At 33.1% G+C, this 19,545-nt stretch overlaps 1 protein-coding gene across 1 annotated transcript in view; it reads left to right on the plus strand.

Moving 5' to 3' along the window:
* The first annotated feature begins 2,742 nt into the window (after positions 1-2,742).
* LOC108551687 (UDP-glucuronosyltransferase 2C1) overlaps positions 2,743-19,545 on the plus strand; it is a 27,806-nt gene continuing 11,003 nt past the window's right edge. Inside the window, exons 1-2 of the mRNA XM_017905936.1 lie at positions 2,743-3,362; positions 5,167-5,597. Of these exons, the coding sequence (XP_017761425.1) occupies positions 2,743-3,362; positions 5,167-5,597 (1,051 nt within the window). The remainder of the gene's footprint in view (positions 3,363-5,166; positions 5,598-19,545) is intronic.

The following is a 19,545-nucleotide window of genomic DNA, read 5'->3' on the forward strand; positions in this document are numbered from 1 at the left end:
GAATCAATTATTTATACCAATAAAAGTATAATGTAGGTAACCTTAATTTTTTCTAAATTAGGAATATAATTTTTTCTTAATTCTTGGTTTCATTTTGATAATATTTCTTTCCATTTGTTCTAAAATTGTGAGTAATCTGAACTCATTTTGAATCATTCTTGTCCTTTATTTATATAATGAATGTAATAATCATCATTTTTATCATATCATTTTCAATCATTTTTAAATATAATTTTCCTGTAAAATCATTTTTGTCGACAGTATTTTACAAGTAGCTATAAATTTCCTGAACAAATTGAATTTTAACCATTTCGACCAACTACTATTTTAATGAAGGTGGCACCTAAATTTCATAACCTAACATTTGTGCCTAATGTGACAAAAATATTAAAGACATTATTTGAAATTTAAATTGTATCTTTGAGTGACACTCTGATCTTCGTGGAGATTGTAAAAGCAGAGATAATAGTCAGCAAATGGACGTTCATGAACCACCAGGATTAACAGAAATCTTCACGAACTGGAAGAACTTGTCAGAACTGATAGATAAACCCTATTATAATCATACTCGTATCCTAAGAACGATGGAGAAACGAGATTACGATCAACAGAGAAGCAATTTAGCAAATATTGGTTAAAGAATTAGGTTAGGTTCGCCGTGTAACAGCGCCCTCTTCGTAACGGGACCTTCGCGAGGCAGTTTTTAGCGAAGAAACTTCTAGTGATTAACCACTCGCCTCTCGGGATTTTATACTGTCTTCGGAGTTGAAAACCATCGTGAAAGGGAAACATTTGCAAGATGTCGAGGACATTCGGTGAAATGTGACGAGTGCTCTGATCTGCATTCCAACTGTGGACTTTAGCAAGAGTTTCGAAGCTTTGTGTCAAAGGCATGTCAAGTGCATCGATGTCTTCGGGCAGCACTTTGAGAAATCAAGTAGAATGCTATTCGTTATCTGAGAAGTCTCTTCCTTTTTATTCATGAAATGTGACGAACTGTGCCAGCGATGGGAAATGCTGGTCTTGACTATTTTCATTCATTCATTTTTAGCTCATCGTTAGCGGGATTAAATATCGATTAATGGTAGCTTTACATAGACTCACGTGACAGACGAATGTCACACGTTTCTTTGACAGCCCTTACTGAAATATTCACATCGCATCGACTTTCTCTATAATTACTACCTTTTTCCTCATTATAGTCTTAAATCAGTATTAACTTTGATTAATAACATAGAAGAAGCATTATATAAACTGTTCAAGCTAAAACATATACATTTTTTACATTGTTTTATAGTATAATATCACACTTTTGGGGTTCAAGGTCAGTTTAATCTCATGCTGTAAATATACTCAAACATACTTTGAGTGTTTGCTTATCAAACATACTTATTTATAGATACGTATACCATACAATATATAATATACTTTTTTAATAGAAAAATTACCTCATGACCTTAGAAATCTAGAAATAGAATGAAAAAACCTTAGTTTCTTTTAAATTTATTCTTTTACTGTATTCCTCGTATTCATATAGTGCTATGAATAGTTCCTCTATGGTGCTGAAAACAAAGGAGATATTTATGTGGTTTGGTTTAGCGTAAAGAGCCAGTATATTACCTCTAGAGTAATTCTGCTCTTACTTTTTCGTTTTAAGAAAACACGCAGACATGAAATGAACATGAATTACTACACCATTTTTAATTTTATTATTTCTATTTTTTCTGTTAATTTCTTATTTCCATTCTGACTTATACATACAATATATGTATACATATATACACATAAATAAAATATAACGTATATACTATGTATTTTAGACCCCATTTTAATGTAGATACTTTAATAGTATCATTAAAGTAAAGTAATACTATATATAACAATAGTAATACCTTTTTATGTAGAATTCAACACTTCATTCGAATTCAAGAAGAAATATTAACTGTCCATTTAGAAAATTGAAGGTGACCTTCATACCTTGATAAAAATGCAGAATAGCATAAAATTGAATAGATTACTATATGTCCTCTTGGAACTCGTGCAATATCTATCTGAAGCATTTTTTCGCATAACAAATATTTTATGAATTACTCGAGGTCATCATGTTACAAGACTCACCTTGTATATATTTTTTACAATATTATAAATAATATATCTTCCAAATTTATTTAAAATTATATTATTTAACGATTAAAGTATTTTTGTATCGTATATATTATTTTTGTTTTGAATCTTTAATATCAGAGCTGATAAGATCCAACTATAGAGTAATCTCAAGCTTGTAAACAGAAATGACAGAATATCTAGCATATACACACGTCAATTCTTTTTATCTATCTTCCCTCTACATTCCATTCAAAAAACTTCTTAAAAAGCATACGAAACAGCCGTGATGCAACAGCATGCGAAGATAATAGTGCTTTCTATTTTCGTCAATAATTTGATTACTTTTCACATTTTTATCCCATCGAGGCCCAAAAAAAGAGTAAACACACACAGATTACAAGACGACCTCGATTTCACCAGCACAGTTATTATTCCGTCACTACTCTGTCATTCTACTTGTGCCTTTCGATCCTCTAGCAAGCATCAGCCTGCGTACCCAGGCAGTCTCTCGCAGTCTAGCCTTATCTCAGTGTACACTCAGTGAAGGAACTTCGTTACCTTTCACGTAATAGACTGAACACCTCTCGATTGCTCGACTTATCGATTGTCCAATTCGCGAATCGTTGTGAAATCACGATGAACCTGCTGTTCGTGCTAACGGTGACTAGTTTTGCGCTGCTCAGTGCCAACGGCGCCAGGATTTTATCGCTTTTCCCGCACCAGGCGAAGAGTCATTACGTAGTGTTCGAGCCGTTGCTGAAGAAGCTCTCAGAGAAGGGTCACCAGGTCGTGTCGGTGACGCATTTTCCTCAGAAGAAGCCCTTAGCAAATTTTACGGACGTGAATATAACCAACAGCCTGCCTAGCTTGGTAGGCACCAAGGTGTTCATGTCCGCAGCTAGGATATCCAAATGGGCCAGACTGAAGGGGCTGCTGAACTTCGGTGTGCCGACGTGTGATCCTGTCCTGAACCATCCGGCACTGAAGAAGATTCTACAGTCCAAGGAGAAATTCGACGTGTTCATCGTCGAGCTGTTTGCCAGCGATTGCTTCCTCGGTATCGCTCACGCGTTGGATATACCCATTGTCATTGGAGCGATCAGTTCTGTCAATCTGCCGTGGTCGAACGATATCCTGAGGAATCCTGAGAACCCTAGTTATGTGCCCAATTGGTTCAGCGATAGGACTGATCAAATGGATTTATTTGAGAGATCTGTCAACTTCTTGGATTTCTTCTTCAACAGACTTGCCTTCAGGTAAAGTAGCTTATTTATCACTCCCTTTTTGTAGTGTACGTGTAACGAAGATAAATGAGTAATAATTACATATTTATCTGTATTTTTAACGCTCATTCTGTCAGAAGTACCTGTACTTTAGCAATGTGAAGAAATATTTTGTCTACATGAAATGTAATCAACTGTAAATCGGTAAAGTCACGGTCTGGCGTGTCGGTGGTGTGCGTGTGAGAGTGTATGTGTGTGTGGTAATGAGCGTTGCGAGTAAAAACAGCGCGTCCTTAGAGTAGTAAATGAGAACGATTGGTATGGAGAAAACGTGCTATATAGAAAGGATTATAGAGAGTGTAAAATGAAAACCTTAAATGTACTAAGCCTCAATATATATTTGAAATCAGCAATAATAGAAATAGTCTGAATCTGGTTTGCCTGGGTTGGTAGTTTTAGCAATAGGTCATCTTATAAATTCTCTTTAAATAATTCAGAGATAACTGTTTAATAATATCCAATGTGAAGTGAACAGCTATCAGATTGTTAATTTAAGACTTGAAGTTTATAATTAGCTGAATTTTAAGTAAATTTTCATCCACAGTAGTCATAAAAGTTAATTAGCGTTTATTCAGATAAGGAAGCTAACGATAGCTATATTCATAAATTTCCTAATCAAAATAATGAATTGCCACTCACGTCAAAGTGTCAAACAAAGTACATCTGGGTACCTTAGAAGTTGATCAAAATTTGGGATGGAATGTGGCTCATTTTAAATATTGGTGAATCAAAGTAATCTAGGATGCCTTTCATCTTCATTGACAGTGAGGTTAAATAGGGATCCAGTAGACATGATTGGGAACGTTTATGTGCCTACCTGAGACAGATAAGGCAAAAATATGATGAGAATGACGACTGACCAATTTCCAGGATATCTCTGCACTTTTAAATTTATTAAAATCATTTTTTAAATCTCTAAAGAAACTATAGGTACCCTGCAAAGCTCACAATCAGATGTTTATACTCAGGCTCAAGGTACAGGGGTACTATAGGGTATATAGTAAATAGTGGTACTATAGGGTACAAAGTACCAAGATTTCATCAACACTAAACAGTTAACCCTATTTACTATGTTAAGTTACTACATTGGTTTACTCTGTTACCTGTCATCATGTCTACACCAGTATTATACCTGTTCCATATGACCACGAGGTACCTGCTGTGTTTAAACCGACTTATAGATGTATCAGTTGTAATTTTATCAACACTAAACAATTAATCCTATTTACTGTGTTAACTTACTACGTTAGTTTACTCTGTTACCTGTCATCATGTCTACACCAGTGCTACTACTATGTCTCATCTGATCACGAGGTACCTGTTGTATATAAACCTATTTGTAGATGTATCAATTGTAATTTCATCAACACTAAACAATTAACACTATTTACTGTTTTAACTTAACTAAATTAGTTTACTCTGTTACCTGTCATCATGTCTACACCAGTGCTACTACTATGTCCCACCTGATCACGAGGTATCTACTGTGTATGAACCTACTTGTAGATGTGACAGTTGTAGCCAATGACAAAAAATCACCTTATCTCTACAATTGCGTCACTGATAGTGAACCTATTGAATCCTCGTTCCTCTCATTTGCAAACTCCTTAGCTCTGCACAAGATCACTTAACTTATCTCCACAATTGTGTCACTGATAGTGAACCTATTGAATCCTCGTTCCTCTCATTTGCAAACTCCTTAGCTCTGCACAGTGGACCCCTACTTCGTGTCTACTTGTTATTTGATCGCTTCGCTCTAATTCTAATTCTGTAACAGGTATCTATCAGACAAGCCAAGTCACGAAGTGGCGAAAATCCATTTCGGTGTCGACCTTCCCGACTTCGACGCTATACGATCAAGGATATCTCTGATTCTAACGAACGCTCATCCAGCTGTCAGCACGCCCAGGCCCCTGGCGGCAGGTCTGAAGCAGCTAGGTGGTATCCATATACCGTCATCAGGTCCAGCGGCATTGCCGAAAGATCTTGAGGATTTTCTTGACTCGCAGGGCAAGAACGGCGTTATTTACTTTAGCCTGGGATCGCAAATAGACCCGTCCACCATGCCGAAGCAGGCGCTAGCAGCTTTTTACAGAGCATTCGAGCAAGTACCGCAGCAAATACTGTGGAAGTGCTCCGGAGGGAAAATGCCCACGCTGCCCAAGAACGTTAAGTGCATCGAATGGGCGCCGCAGCTCTCCATATTGTGTACGTATATATTCTTTTTTACTCGTACCGCGAAGTTTAACCATCGGGAGAATATTATCCTATGGTGATCATGAAAAACCTGCGAATGCTTTTATGCCTGGTTTTCGGACCTCTCCGCGTGTCGATGCCCGCGTAACTCTCGCGAGCTTTCAGCCTGCTTTTTTGACGCCGACATTTACGAGCAACGTGTTGATAAATTGAACAACAGCGATGGACAAGAAGCGTGCAGTCTAGTCCTCGAATGACATAGTCTCACTTAGGGGAGCGTACCTTTGCCGGGGTTCGCAAAATAGGCTTTTTTGTTCATTTAGCTAAATATATGCAGTGTGACGAATGGTCTTGGGCAGTTTCGAAAATTCTGAACATTAGGCTATTATTTAGGATTTTTCGAAATTTCTGATGGATTAATGAGAGCAAACATTTCAGATGACACCGAGGTAATTAAACAAATTTTTGTTAAGATTCTTTATGAATTATTTACATTCACTTAATTGATATATTAAAATAACATGTGGTTTTCGATACATTTACCGACAATCGTTAGAATAAAATTAATATTGAATGAAGAGACAGAAAATTCTTATTAGAGTAAATAGTCACACTATAATTTGTATCTCATTGTGTAGGGTTGATAGAGGTGGAAGGAAGCCTCTGTGAAGAAAGTAGATATGATTGGTCATAGTATAATACAACACAGCTAATTTCTTCTTATATAATTATAAACTTAAACCAGATAAATTTTCGCAATAAATTTATTCATTTATTATAAATATTCGTTGGTATATACGTTTAGTGGCTTTTTAAAATATAAAATTCATAATCTTCTTGAATAAATTTCTGAAAAATTTCTGGATCTCGCAGGCTCCAAGATATGTCCTTCTTCGTGAAAAAGAATAAAATTTTAGGAATTTTAAATAATATTTAATAATTCTAAATAAAGTTATTTGGTTAGAATTATTCTAGGAGTTAATTCATAATAATCTCCAAGATCAGTTCCAATTATACTACATGAAATACTTTAAAATATGTGTACATGACTAAATATTTACACGAATTAGCTTATAATAGAATAAATCAAGGCAAAAGACACCACCAAAAGGGAACACTACATACTTATAACGTATAATATATTTATAATTATAATTATAATGTATATAATTATGTGCATATGTATATAATTATAGTCATTTATAATTATAATGTATAATATACTTATAGATACGTATATAGTAATGTACCTAACCTCAAAAATATAGGTACCTAAGTTCTATTTTTACTTTATTCGTCTAACCTCCAAGATATGTCCTTCTTCTATTCTAAAGAAGAATAAAATTTTACGAATTTTAAATAATATTTAATAGTTTTAAATGAAGTTATTTGGTTAGATTTATTCTAGAAATTAATTCATAATAATCTCCAATATGAGTTCCAATTATACCATATGAAATATTTTGAAATAAGTATACATGACTAAATAGTTACACGAATTACCTTATAATAGATGAAATTAAGGCAAAAGGCACCACCAAAAGGGAACACTGCATATTTATGATGTATAATATATTTATAATTATAATTATAAACATTTATAATTATAATGTATAATGTATATAATTATGTGTATATGTATATAATTATAAACATATTTATAATTATAATGTGTAATATACTTATAGATATGCATATAGTAATTTACCTAACCTTAAAAATACAGGTACCTAAGTTCTATTTCTACATTATTCGTCTGACCACCATGTCAGTTTCATTCTTTCATCATTCCTTAAATCTCCCGTTCAAAAATATAGTTATACCTAGAAATATCATAAAACAGATTGGAATAAGGAACTTTCCCAAATCTCTTGCTAATCAGGCATCCAGAAGGACTGCCAGGAGCCCCTAAACTGGCAAGTGATATAGTCAATCTGAGACATTCCTTGTCTCGCGATCCCCAACTCGCTAACAGTACAACAGATGCTGCTAAAACTATTAGTGTCGCACTTGGAGACGCTCTGCTGGTGACTGTTCACACTTGTCACTGATGTTTGCAAAGTTTCGCGTTGGAAGTTCCAATCTTGGAGCTTCGACGGAACCATCCGACGCGCAGATGACAAAATTAGTGGAATAAAATTCGGATTATCCATGACAATGCAGCTGTGATTGGAATCTGCGATGCAAGTATCGCGAGGCATCTGCATGAAAGTGGATTTAATCCAAAGCTGCGGATGCAGCATAAAAAATTTATTGGACCGTGTCTCTGTCTGTGTTTCGCCTCACGCTGGGTATGCCCAAGATTTTTTGCTACGTCTGGACACGACAGATGAAATGTACGTTTTGTGTAATAATATAATGGGGAAAATTGTCGAGACTCGGATGGCAGTTTTTGGAAGGATACTTAGAAAGATTTAACTCTGATGGGATAATTTTATCGTGTCCAAAACAATAAAATTTCATTATACAGTAAATACGGTATTGTAAAAATTTCAGATATATATAACTATAACAATATAACAATTGTTATAAATTATATAAGATATATTGTTATATAACATTATAACTATTGTTTTATTAGATTAATACAGTATAATATAGTATTAAAAAATGTATTATAAATATATAATGTATTATAAATATATATACAATATTAGATATAATATTAAATGTAATATAGATTACAATGTACTTTAGTCTTAAATTGTAAAAATTAAAAATCTCGAATTATATAAATATTTAATATTCAATAAGTATTTTAATGGTATCAAAATATTTTAGTAATATTGGATAAACATTTCGGTATTTTTGGGTCCTATGGTGTCGTAGGTAGCTAAATTCATCTTGATAATCATTTTACCTAACAAAATTTATTATGTGGGAAAAATTATGGATATTACTATAATTAAAAATATTTATGGACTTATCGTTATGCAGGAAGCGTGATAAATTAAAAAAATTTATTCGAAGCATAATTTTTTGCAAAAAAAATAGTTAACCACTTGAAATGATATATTTAGAATAAAAATTATATATAATATAGTTATACATATGTAATAAATTATTCAGGCATATAGACTAACGAAACATTTTTACATAAAAATATGTGAAGCATAGTAAAGCATTCATAATAAAAGATGCGTATAACGTAGTAAAAAATTAATTGTAAAATATAACAAAGCATGTCTCCAATTCTTCTCACAAATGTATCATTTACGCGAAAATCGTTGAGAATAAATGGGGTGGACACCCTCTGTACATGGCGGAGCATGCGTAGGATAATTTATTACGAGTTACTCAATGGAAGCACAACCCTCAGTACTGATTTATATCTTGATGTAATAATTTGAAAGAATGCAATAACTGCAAATTAGAAAACCATTCTTCCTGAATCGTGAGGGCATATTGTGTCCTTTCCCCAACACGAGGCCACATGTGGCGATAGCAAAAAGGGATATGAGGGTTGTAATGGGAACTCATTCCTCATTCGTAATATTCCTCGAGTCTGGTATCAACTGATTTTTATCTTTTACAATACGTTTTATCGATTAAACTTACGAAGGAGAAGAATAACATTTAAAAATTTTGATATCGTAATGTCATAACTTTTGGTTCTATTTTATGTGAGAGAGAATTTAAAATTTAAGTCAAAAAACATTTTCGTTTCATGAAATTAGATATTTATAATATTTTTACGGTTTAACTATAATTAATTCAATATACAATTAATGTATAATATAGTATGTAAATATAATTGATATATAATAATTTATATATTGTAATCATATAAATATGAATTTAATATTTATATTTTGGATATTAATATAAATATTGATTTAATATATATATATATATAAATGAGTTAAAAATATTTTCTTGGTTTCAGAAATTTTATTTAAAATTGTCAGCTAGGTTAAAAGATGACAATGGTTTATAAAATTTACGAAAATTACCTACGTTTATTTTTCTGATATATAGTGATCGCTTATTAATTAGAACACGTGTACTTATTAAATCACGAGTAATTGCGCCATAAATTGTGCAGTATAATGAGACATGCATTACTGCACGCCGTTATTGACATTCGATGAGATACAACACCTTACACGAAAATGAATAATCAAGTACCATATTTACAACAATATTAATTAATTTCAGATAAATAATTATTAATAGTGACGGATAAATCTCAATTTCACAATAATCATGTTACTATCGCAAGCAATATTTTAGAAAGATTTGACGAAGAACATGTTGATGAACTTCCATAGTGAAGAGACGAAAGTGAACGAAGAATGTTTAATTTTTAGTGCACTATACACCTGTCCTAAAAATTTTGTTTAAAAGATGGAAAAAAGTGACGAAACTTTGATCGCTGATTTCACCCCCTCAAGGATGTTTTCAGCTGATAAAAAAATTATTTTATGTGTAACCTGTTATGTTTTACATACACGTGAATTTTTATTAGAATCAAAATTTTTAGGCTAGAGAATTCACTTGAAATATGACGTTTGAATACTTTCGTGACCCCCTCTGTATGTATTTGTTTGAAACTTATAGCACTAGAACTAGTGACCTAGTTTGTGAGTAAATATAGCAAGAGTAGGCTCAAGCCTAATTTTTGAATCCTTGAAAGTCGTATATTAAGTATTATCAGATTTCAGAACTCGTATCTCTTGAAATTTTTGACGTATTTTATTAAATATTATAAATATTGTTGTAAATATTGCAACTATTATTATAGATATTATAAATATCACAAACGTTATTATGAATATTATAAATATTATTGTAAATTTAATAAAATTCGGGAGATTTAAATTTTAATGAAAAGAAAATTAAATATTGCAACTGATAAATGCTACTAATAAACATGGTACATTTCCTAAAGTAAATTATCAGATGTATGAGACCTGTACAATACGTAGTGCACAGGTAACAGTTAAAAGGAATTGAATTAACATGTGTTTAATTTAAACGCAATCCAACGTAGTGAAAATAGTAATTGCGAAATCGTGTTCAGTCCAAAATAAATAAAAAAAAGTGTGCGAGAGAAAGACATCAAAAACGTAATGGAGTGAAAATGTGAAATTAAAGAACGAAGAATTACGGCAAATTGTTTCAGTAATTTTAATTCACTCAATACAACGTAGGAAAGCTGTTTAAATGTAAATATTCTTTGCCTTTAATTAATAAATAATTTTTATATCAATTACGATTTTATTTACAAGATAAAGTGGTTATGATATATTATACATAAATAACGTTAAAGAAAGGGAGACAGAAAAGAATATAAAATTGAATAAAATTAATCGAGATTGAAAATCCATTTCATTTATTATATATACAGGATTCACATGGAAATTTTCACTAATTATAAATTAATTGTTACAAATGCGCGATGAATTATATTAATTGTCATTATTAAATTCTATAGTAAATTAGACTATTTTCAGTACTAATGACAGAATCTTAAATTACTTGTTACCGAATATTTTATTTATAATAATTAATGTGTTTAAAATTTATAGACTTTTTAATAGTTTTAATTTAGTTTATGTTTTTAAACTTTCTTCTAACAATTTTTAGTATTTTAAATTAATAACATTTTGGAATACCTATCCATTATATAATTTTATACTAATTTTGAAAGTACATAGTTTCCATTAATTCCTTTGCACCGATTTATATGACAATAGTTATGAAATTTACTACTGACGGAAATTATTCCACTAAAAAAGTAAGTTTTCGAATAAAAAGGTATATTCTTTCCCAATAAATAGTAGTGTCTTGACAAAAGATATTTGAAAGCATTTAGTATTCATATTGACATACAAACATAAATCTAAGAATCCAGCTTTAAATCTTTATGCTAATTTCAATCTCTTCTCTGCGAGATTTCCTTCTCATCGCGAAATTAAATGAAGAATCTTCCGTTCCCAACTTTCGTATTCGAAATTACATCGTGTAGTTGGACTGGGAACATTTCAAAGGGCGAATTTTTCCCTTGACCTCCCTGGCTCGATACCAATAATCCGTGTACCTGTGTCTGTATCAACAGGACAACAGCACGTTCTCCTATATAATCGACAACTCCATTTATGATTCCGGATATTGAACCCCGAAATTGCGCAAAACTGATTTAAAGTATGCATTAACGTTAAATAACTTACAGGCCAATTTGCTCGAATATCGACTCCCCATTTTAATAGCTATTATATATCTCATGTGGCTTGTTGTCAATAATCCTGTTTTATATAATCAGATACATCTAATGTTTATTTCATACTGTTATATTAAATACTGTTCGTGTAACGATGTGGCTAGTCCGAGTGCTTCCAGTTGGAATATAATCATTATTGCTAATTTCACAATGGAATATTTTGAAAAATAATTTTTTGATTGGTAGAGATAAATAATATAATAGTATTGGTTTCTAGTAATTTATACTGATATAATTCATTATACATAGTACAGTGTAATAATATAGGTAGTAATAATTATGGTATAATACAATGACAATTAAACTCGTGTATGGATAGTAATGTTAGTGGTTAGTCATTATTGTTAATAGCACAATGGAATATTTTGAAAAATAATTTTTTGATTGGTATAGATAAATAATATAATAGTATTGGCTTCTAGTACTTTATACTGATATAATTCATTATACTATATTATAGTATAGTGTAATAATATAGGTAGTAATAATTATAGTATAATACAATGACAATTAAACTCGTGTATGGATAGTAATGTTAGTGGTTAGTCATTATTGTTAATAGCACAATGGAATATTTTGAAAAATAATTTTTTTATTAGTAGAGATAAATAATATAATAGTATTGGTTTCTAGTAATTTATACTGATATAATTCATTATACTATATTATAGTATAGTGTAATAATATAGGTAGTAATAATTATAGTATAATACAATGACAATTAAACTCGTGTATGGATAGTAATGTTAGTGGTTAGTCATTATTGTTAATAGCACAATGGAATATTTTGAAAAATAATTTTTTGATTAGTAGAGATAAATAATATAATAGTATTGGTTTCTATTAATTTATACTGATATAATTCGTTATACATAGTACAGTGTAATAATATAGGTAATAATAATTATTATACGAAACTCTTATATGGAAATAGGTATTTAACACGTTAAGTGCTCAGCTCATTTTGCTTGCCGTTCCGTTCAGGCCCAGACTCGGCCATCAAGTGGACCACCAAGACGGGCGAAGTGTTCATAAAACTCGGAGACACTGTACCAATTGTTATAACAGGAATTCCCAAACGTTAGTTCCAAAGATGGCGAAGAATTTAACACCAAAAGTTAGCATCTTTTGGGTCTAGTCTGGGCTGGTCCCTGAGGACCGGCTGGGCCCGAACGGAAAATCTAGCGCCGGTCCCTGGGGGATATTCTCTTCAGAGTGTTGTTCCCTTATGATTCTCTCTTTGTCATATTTTTTTATAAATTTTAAAAACTGTGCAATCAATAGAGCCCTGTCTTAAAACTGTTAAAAACGTTGTAGAGAATTTCATGAAAAATGTTATAAAACGCATATGGGATTTGGAATGAGCCAAGGGAGGAAAGCAAGTCCGAAACGGAAATCAATGTTATGAATGGTCAAAAATATAGCATGAGTTTATGAAGGAATTATTCAAAAGCATCCCTGAAGTACTGTTACCATTCGAGTAATGAAAGATAAAGAAACGTATTACGTTCTTTAAAGTGAATAATGGTAGTAGTTATTAATTCTTTAATCAAATAATTCTTCAGTTGTAAGAAAATTAATTTATTCGTGGGAACAAAATATTAGCATTTGATGTGAAATCTAAGAATACACTGTATAATATATTTAGAGATATAGTTACTTTATATTGCAATATTTAATTGTATTCTTCTATTTATTATAGAAATAAACAATAGTAACACCTGTCAGCTTTCTCACTTTGCATAGGAAAATAACCCTAATGTACTTTATTTGGAACATTTTTAATAACATCATGTTCTTTATAATGTTATTATTCTTATTTTTGATAGTAAAATATTAATAATTTTATTAATTATTATTAATTTGTATCAGTTATAAATTTTAATTATTAATATATACTATTCAATAACTTTTATTACTAATTTACATTATTTATTAATTTATACAATTTATTGATCATTATTGTTACTTTATGTAAATTATTAACATTTAGTATGAACTAATATTATTTATTGATATTTCTCGCTTATTTATATCATCTTTTATTTATGCTTTAGTGCCTTAATACTTATTTTTAATCAAATTTAATATCGTAAAATATTAATGTTATTATTAGTTATTATTAACTTGTATCAGCTATTAATATTAATTATTAATATACACTATTCGATAATTTTATTACTAATTTACATTATTTATTAATTTATACGATTTATTGTTCGTTATTGCTATTTTATGTAAATTATTCACATTTAGTATTAACCAATATTATTTACTGATCTTCCTCGCTTATTTGTATCATCTTTTATTTATGATTTCGTGCCTTAATTCTTATTTTTAATCAAATTTAATATCGCACAGTGTATGATACGAGCGTATTACTCTGTTCGCTCACGTCGAAAGGAAAGATACGTTTCATTTAACAGCAGAAGAGTGACCTAATAACCTCAAAGATAATTCTGCACGATCTTTCTGCTCGATTGAATTAAACATTTTTTCCTCCTTCTGATATTTTACTGTACCATCAATTCAATACAGTCGCGTGTATATACGTGCTTTAGAAAAAGCATACACAAGCGTGTCTGATCCAGAAGTGAATTAATCCTCGAACCTTGAAAAATCAGGTTAAGTGCACCATTGTTGTCGAGAAACAAACCTCAAAAAGCAACTCGAAACTTTATTTCCTCCGAGATTACTTTCTGAAAATTAGTTTGTTCCCTACATGCAGCAAGTGGTTAAAAAAAAAGAAATGAACAAATCGATGGCTTTAATTATAACTTTTGAATCACTTGTAACGAATCGTGAATGCTATTCGTTGCCATTACGCGATAAATCGCCATTGCGATGAAAAATTGTGTGCTCCAATTATTTTGTAATTGGAAATGTTTAACACGACCAAGGCAAATTAATTCTTTTCTACGTATACTCTGCTTCGCAGAAAATTTTTAACCCGATGATAAAATGGTAATACAAATCACACAACTGTACTTATATAAAATATAGGTGTACAGTTAATCAGGAAAATTTTTGGAAGGTAAAAATGAAAATAGGTTTCGATTTAGAAACAATATCGGTTTTCGTTCTTGAAACCATTACAGGAATCAAAATGATGTAACAGTTTTGGTTTATATCGGATTTAAATTGGTTCTACAACTGTTATTTTTCGGCTTTATGTCGATTCAATAACTATCATTTTGCAGTTGTACATGTTACTTATAATGCATGTTATTTTTCGGTTTTATATTTTCGAATTTATTTCTCGTCTCTATGCCCCTTATTTTCTGCTGTCATAACTGTTATTCTTTCTGCCCTGTCTCTTATTTTGTGCTTCTATAACTATTATTTCCCGAATACGTATCGGTTTTAAAACTATTATCTTTTCAGCTCCCATATCGCTTTTGAAACTGTTATTTTTCAATCCTGTATTAGTTCTGTATCGATTGTATGCTAACTATGAAAAATGGTACTATCCTACTGACAGCTCCCTGTATGAAACACGCATCTATCATACTTAGATCGAAATAAAGAAAATTAAACTAAAATTAACCTAGATTTATTAACACAACCATGTCTGACAAAGGGATATACGGATTGGTATCGATAAATCTGCTAATCAGTAATACTACTTTTAACCATTATCGACTATGTTCCAAAGAAAATGAAGAAATATATGCAAAAATACAAATTCGATTAAAAACATAAAAATTCTGGATAATAATGTAGTATTATAGGTTTAAGAACCATAAACGAAAAAGGATCATGAAAGAGAAAGCGAGTGAAAGCGATTGGACGAGACGAAAAGCAGATCCATCGGGAAAACTTTCGTCGACGAACAGACCACCGATGGGTCTGCAATATTTTCGGTGATCGAAGGGGTGAGGGTAGTTTTAGGGACAATTAGGGCAAAAAAGGGACGATCTTCTCAAGAGAGGAGCGTTGTGTGAAGCCTGGTAGTGAGAGGTCGAAAGAAGTGAGGAGAGTCGTTTTGAGTCGTTTTATCGTCAGGGATAAAATCATGGATTAAAGTTTCAACGATTCTTTTGCTTCTCGGATGACATCTCACAGAGACAAATTTTTATGAGTATTGGTTTTATATGCGTGAATGCGAATGAGGTTGAATAAGTGAAACTCATTTGCGATGATATAAACATAATACGTGCGAGTCTAGTATGAATAATGTGTGACCGAAATGTCAAATTTTTAGAATAAAAATTATATTGTATAAATAATTGTACTGTGCCAGATTAAAACAGTTATGTTAGAATTGTCAAAGGAAACATGTATCACGTTTAATAAGAATAAGATAAAAAGAGAGAGAGAGAGAGAGAGAGAGAGAGAGAGAAAAGAATTTTCTAGAAAGTGTCAATCAATTTTCTCGTTTAAAATAGTTTATTGCGAGTTGTTTTCGTTATTTAAATATTTTTATCCAAATATACTAATGTGTTAACTATCAAAAAACGTAGAAGATACTGGTGTCTATTTCTATCCACAATTTTTAATATAGGGTGACAGAGCACTAAAAATTAAACATTTTTCTATCATCATTACACGACTACATTTAAAAAAATGGATATCGGATTGTAGATTTGTGCGATGATTTGGCCCACGTGAAGTGATGTCTGTGAATTAAAAAAGATTGACCCACTCGTTATACTTTACGCAAACACGTATACTTCAATTAAAATCGGAATCTTTCAGTTAGGATACTCCAACAAAATATGTATAGCAATCGAATACTTTCGTAGGCCACTGAAGGAATTCCTACTACTATAAGAATACGGAATACAGTTTTCCATTTTCTTAATATTTATTATATATTAAATATAATACCACTGGCAACACTCTTTAACTGAACTCTTAATAGCAACTTTCTTCTGACACCGCTTGGCACCCCTTTTTATATCCATGCATACTGTTGGAGGACTGTTTAGTCATCTGTAGATATTGACCTATGTGCATAAGAGAAACTCCAGACCGGCTAACTTTCCCTTTTTATCCCTCACTCATCCTTATCGCCCTATTGCTCACTCAAACTCCGACCTTCCCTGCATCATCCTTTCTTAACCTTCGATCTGTGGACAATCCCCTCTTATTTCCTAATTCACATATAAATATTGCCCATCATCCCAAATGCCCAGTTAGTCTTCCGTCTAGTAGTAAATTGGAGTCACGTTTGCTAAAAGATCTGATCTGGTACGTACTCGGCCGCACTATTGTTACACTCAAGTTCGTCTGTTAGTTGTAACAAAAATAAAGATATATTTGGAATACAACAATACCATGTGAGTTTGTTCTATAACAATCGTATATTTATTATAAAATTATAAATTACACACGTCTTATATAATAATTGTTCACTCTCACGCTTCTTATAACACACTGAAACTCCTCATAACACATTGACTCTGATCCATAGCAACTGCACAACACCACGCATTCTAGATCTTCCACTCGCACTTCCAAAAACATACATATCTACATTCGTGCCATTACTCGACTTCACACATTTGCATTCACACTAATAAAACCAAATCCACATGCCACGCACTCACATTCACTCTGCCAAACGTCCACGCGTTCTTCACGAAGGACTCTGCCTAGTGTCGTCAAGGGTCTTATTTTTATGCTTTTCGCAATCGCTAATTAGCTGATACGATTCAGTCCATTAGCGATTTGCTCCCCGTGACGATTACGATTTAACCTGAATTTCACCTTCCCGTAAAGACCACGCAACTTAGCTTAGCTACCAAATATAGCCTTTCATAACGGTACCTTTTCCATTTGCTTCTAGAAAATATCACGCATTGGTCATCGATTGGTTTATAATTTGTTCTTTTCTAAAATGGTATCCTACACTGCAATAAAGACACGGTGGGACCTCTCCACTGAACCCACGGGACGAATCCGCGAATCTGGGATAACCTCAAGTGCCAGCAGTAAGTGTCCCGCACCGAACCGAGTACTGACCGACTTCGACGTGACTTACTCGCTTCGGGGTCCAAGTTGTCGAACGGGTGGTACTAACGATGTCCAGTGGAGTGATTAACAGTACCGGTGCAAGGAAGCATGTGCTTGTGCAGCAACGCGTAGGAGAAGCACAGTGGCCTACCACTGGATGAGGTCTGACCGAGGCGCCCTCTGCATACCGGACCATTAATTCTCGACTGGACACCATGGTCACACTAGCCCGACAACGTAACCTCAAAGTCGATGCACGTCGGAATAAGCCGGTACTCGAGTCAACGATTTACAGATCACTCAGGCTAGCGTCTTGCTACAATCATCGTGAGATTACGCAGAACGCGATAACTCGAGCATGGAACGCTATGCATAAGGGTGTGTAAGAGTATGCGAGCTCCGGTTACCGATAAGACGACGTGAGTGATGAGCACGTAGCAGCGATAACCGGAATCTTAAAACGAAGCTATGATCTACTTGATCTTCACGACTGTTGACAAAGCAGGCCCACCGTTAACACGTTCGTCGCTGCATCGCCTATATGTGAATGACCGGTATGCTTCCGTGGGGTCCCCGTCACCCAAATATGGCTGACGCTCTTCTCGTTCGAGTTAAATAGGATTTTCAGTAGCATTTTTAACACACCGAGCGCCGGCATTCGCTTGTTCCCGAACAACGAGTAGCTAAGAAAATATTTAAAACTTATACATTTTCTTAAAATACTATATTTTGATCGCATATTCGTCATTCTGTGGACATTTCGTTATTACTAGAATCATCGGAATCACTCGAATATCGTAATGGAACAGCTTTTGATATTCTCCTTGGACCCAAATCACTATCACTGTCCTCGACTTGTATGTCAGAATCTTCTGAATGTACCGAATAATTTGATAGAGGGTCAGCAATATACTCGTTAAAAGCTTCACTCGTGTTATATGGGTAAAAAGTTACAGAATAATAAGACTTATTATATTGTTCAACGAAAAGCGCAAACCTACGAAAGAGGTACTAACTAAGGAATACACTGCTTGAGAGTGATTCTTGCTTTGATTGTTTCTGAACCATCGTATACGTTTTATTTTCGGAGTATAACAAATGCAGATTATCGTAAACTTCAGAAGCGAATGCAAATTGACGTGTAAGACATCCATATAAGCAAAAAAGAATCCTCATCATCGTGAGGGCGAGAATCTAGTGACAAACTTAGGAACCCGCATTATCGCGGGGCCGGCGCTCAAGCGACAGACTTAGAAACCAGCGTTTTCACGGGTCCGGCGCTCAATGTGTTAAGAAGAATTTAATGGAATAAGCACTGAAATATAAATATAGGATAAACAATATTGTATATCGTCAATAGGTCGACCGCAATTGGCGACGGTTAATGACGACCCAAATCTCTTGAGGAACTTGTATTTTTAGTGGACTGTATATTTTGTAATTGTTCCGGTTAACTCCTCTGATCTCTTTGAATGTTATTTGCTGACTGGCTGGTACTGACTAAACTAACTTGTGCGATGCACGATCTTTCGGAGCCCATGGTTTCCAAAGGGAAATCGGTTTTCCCATTGGTGGTTGACAGGACCGAGGGTGGGCCCTCGGTCCGCGAATCACATGCCCCCAAAGAAGGGAGGACCGTCTTCCGCGACCAGGTCTGCCGGTGGAGGAAGCCTCTCCCTCAAAGGGGGTTGCTGGTGGACCACCCGCACATTCGTGATCCTTCGCGAAGGACCCGTTACTTTATGGCTCCGAAAGTCGCGACATCGCACATGGCCTGGT

This window comes from Eufriesea mexicana, unplaced genomic scaffold (assembly GCF_001483705.2).
Source record: "Eufriesea mexicana isolate 0111107269 unplaced genomic scaffold, ASM148370v2 scaffold4911, whole genome shotgun sequence".
Classification (NCBI taxonomy): domain Eukaryota; kingdom Metazoa; phylum Arthropoda; class Insecta; order Hymenoptera; family Apidae; genus Eufriesea; species Eufriesea mexicana.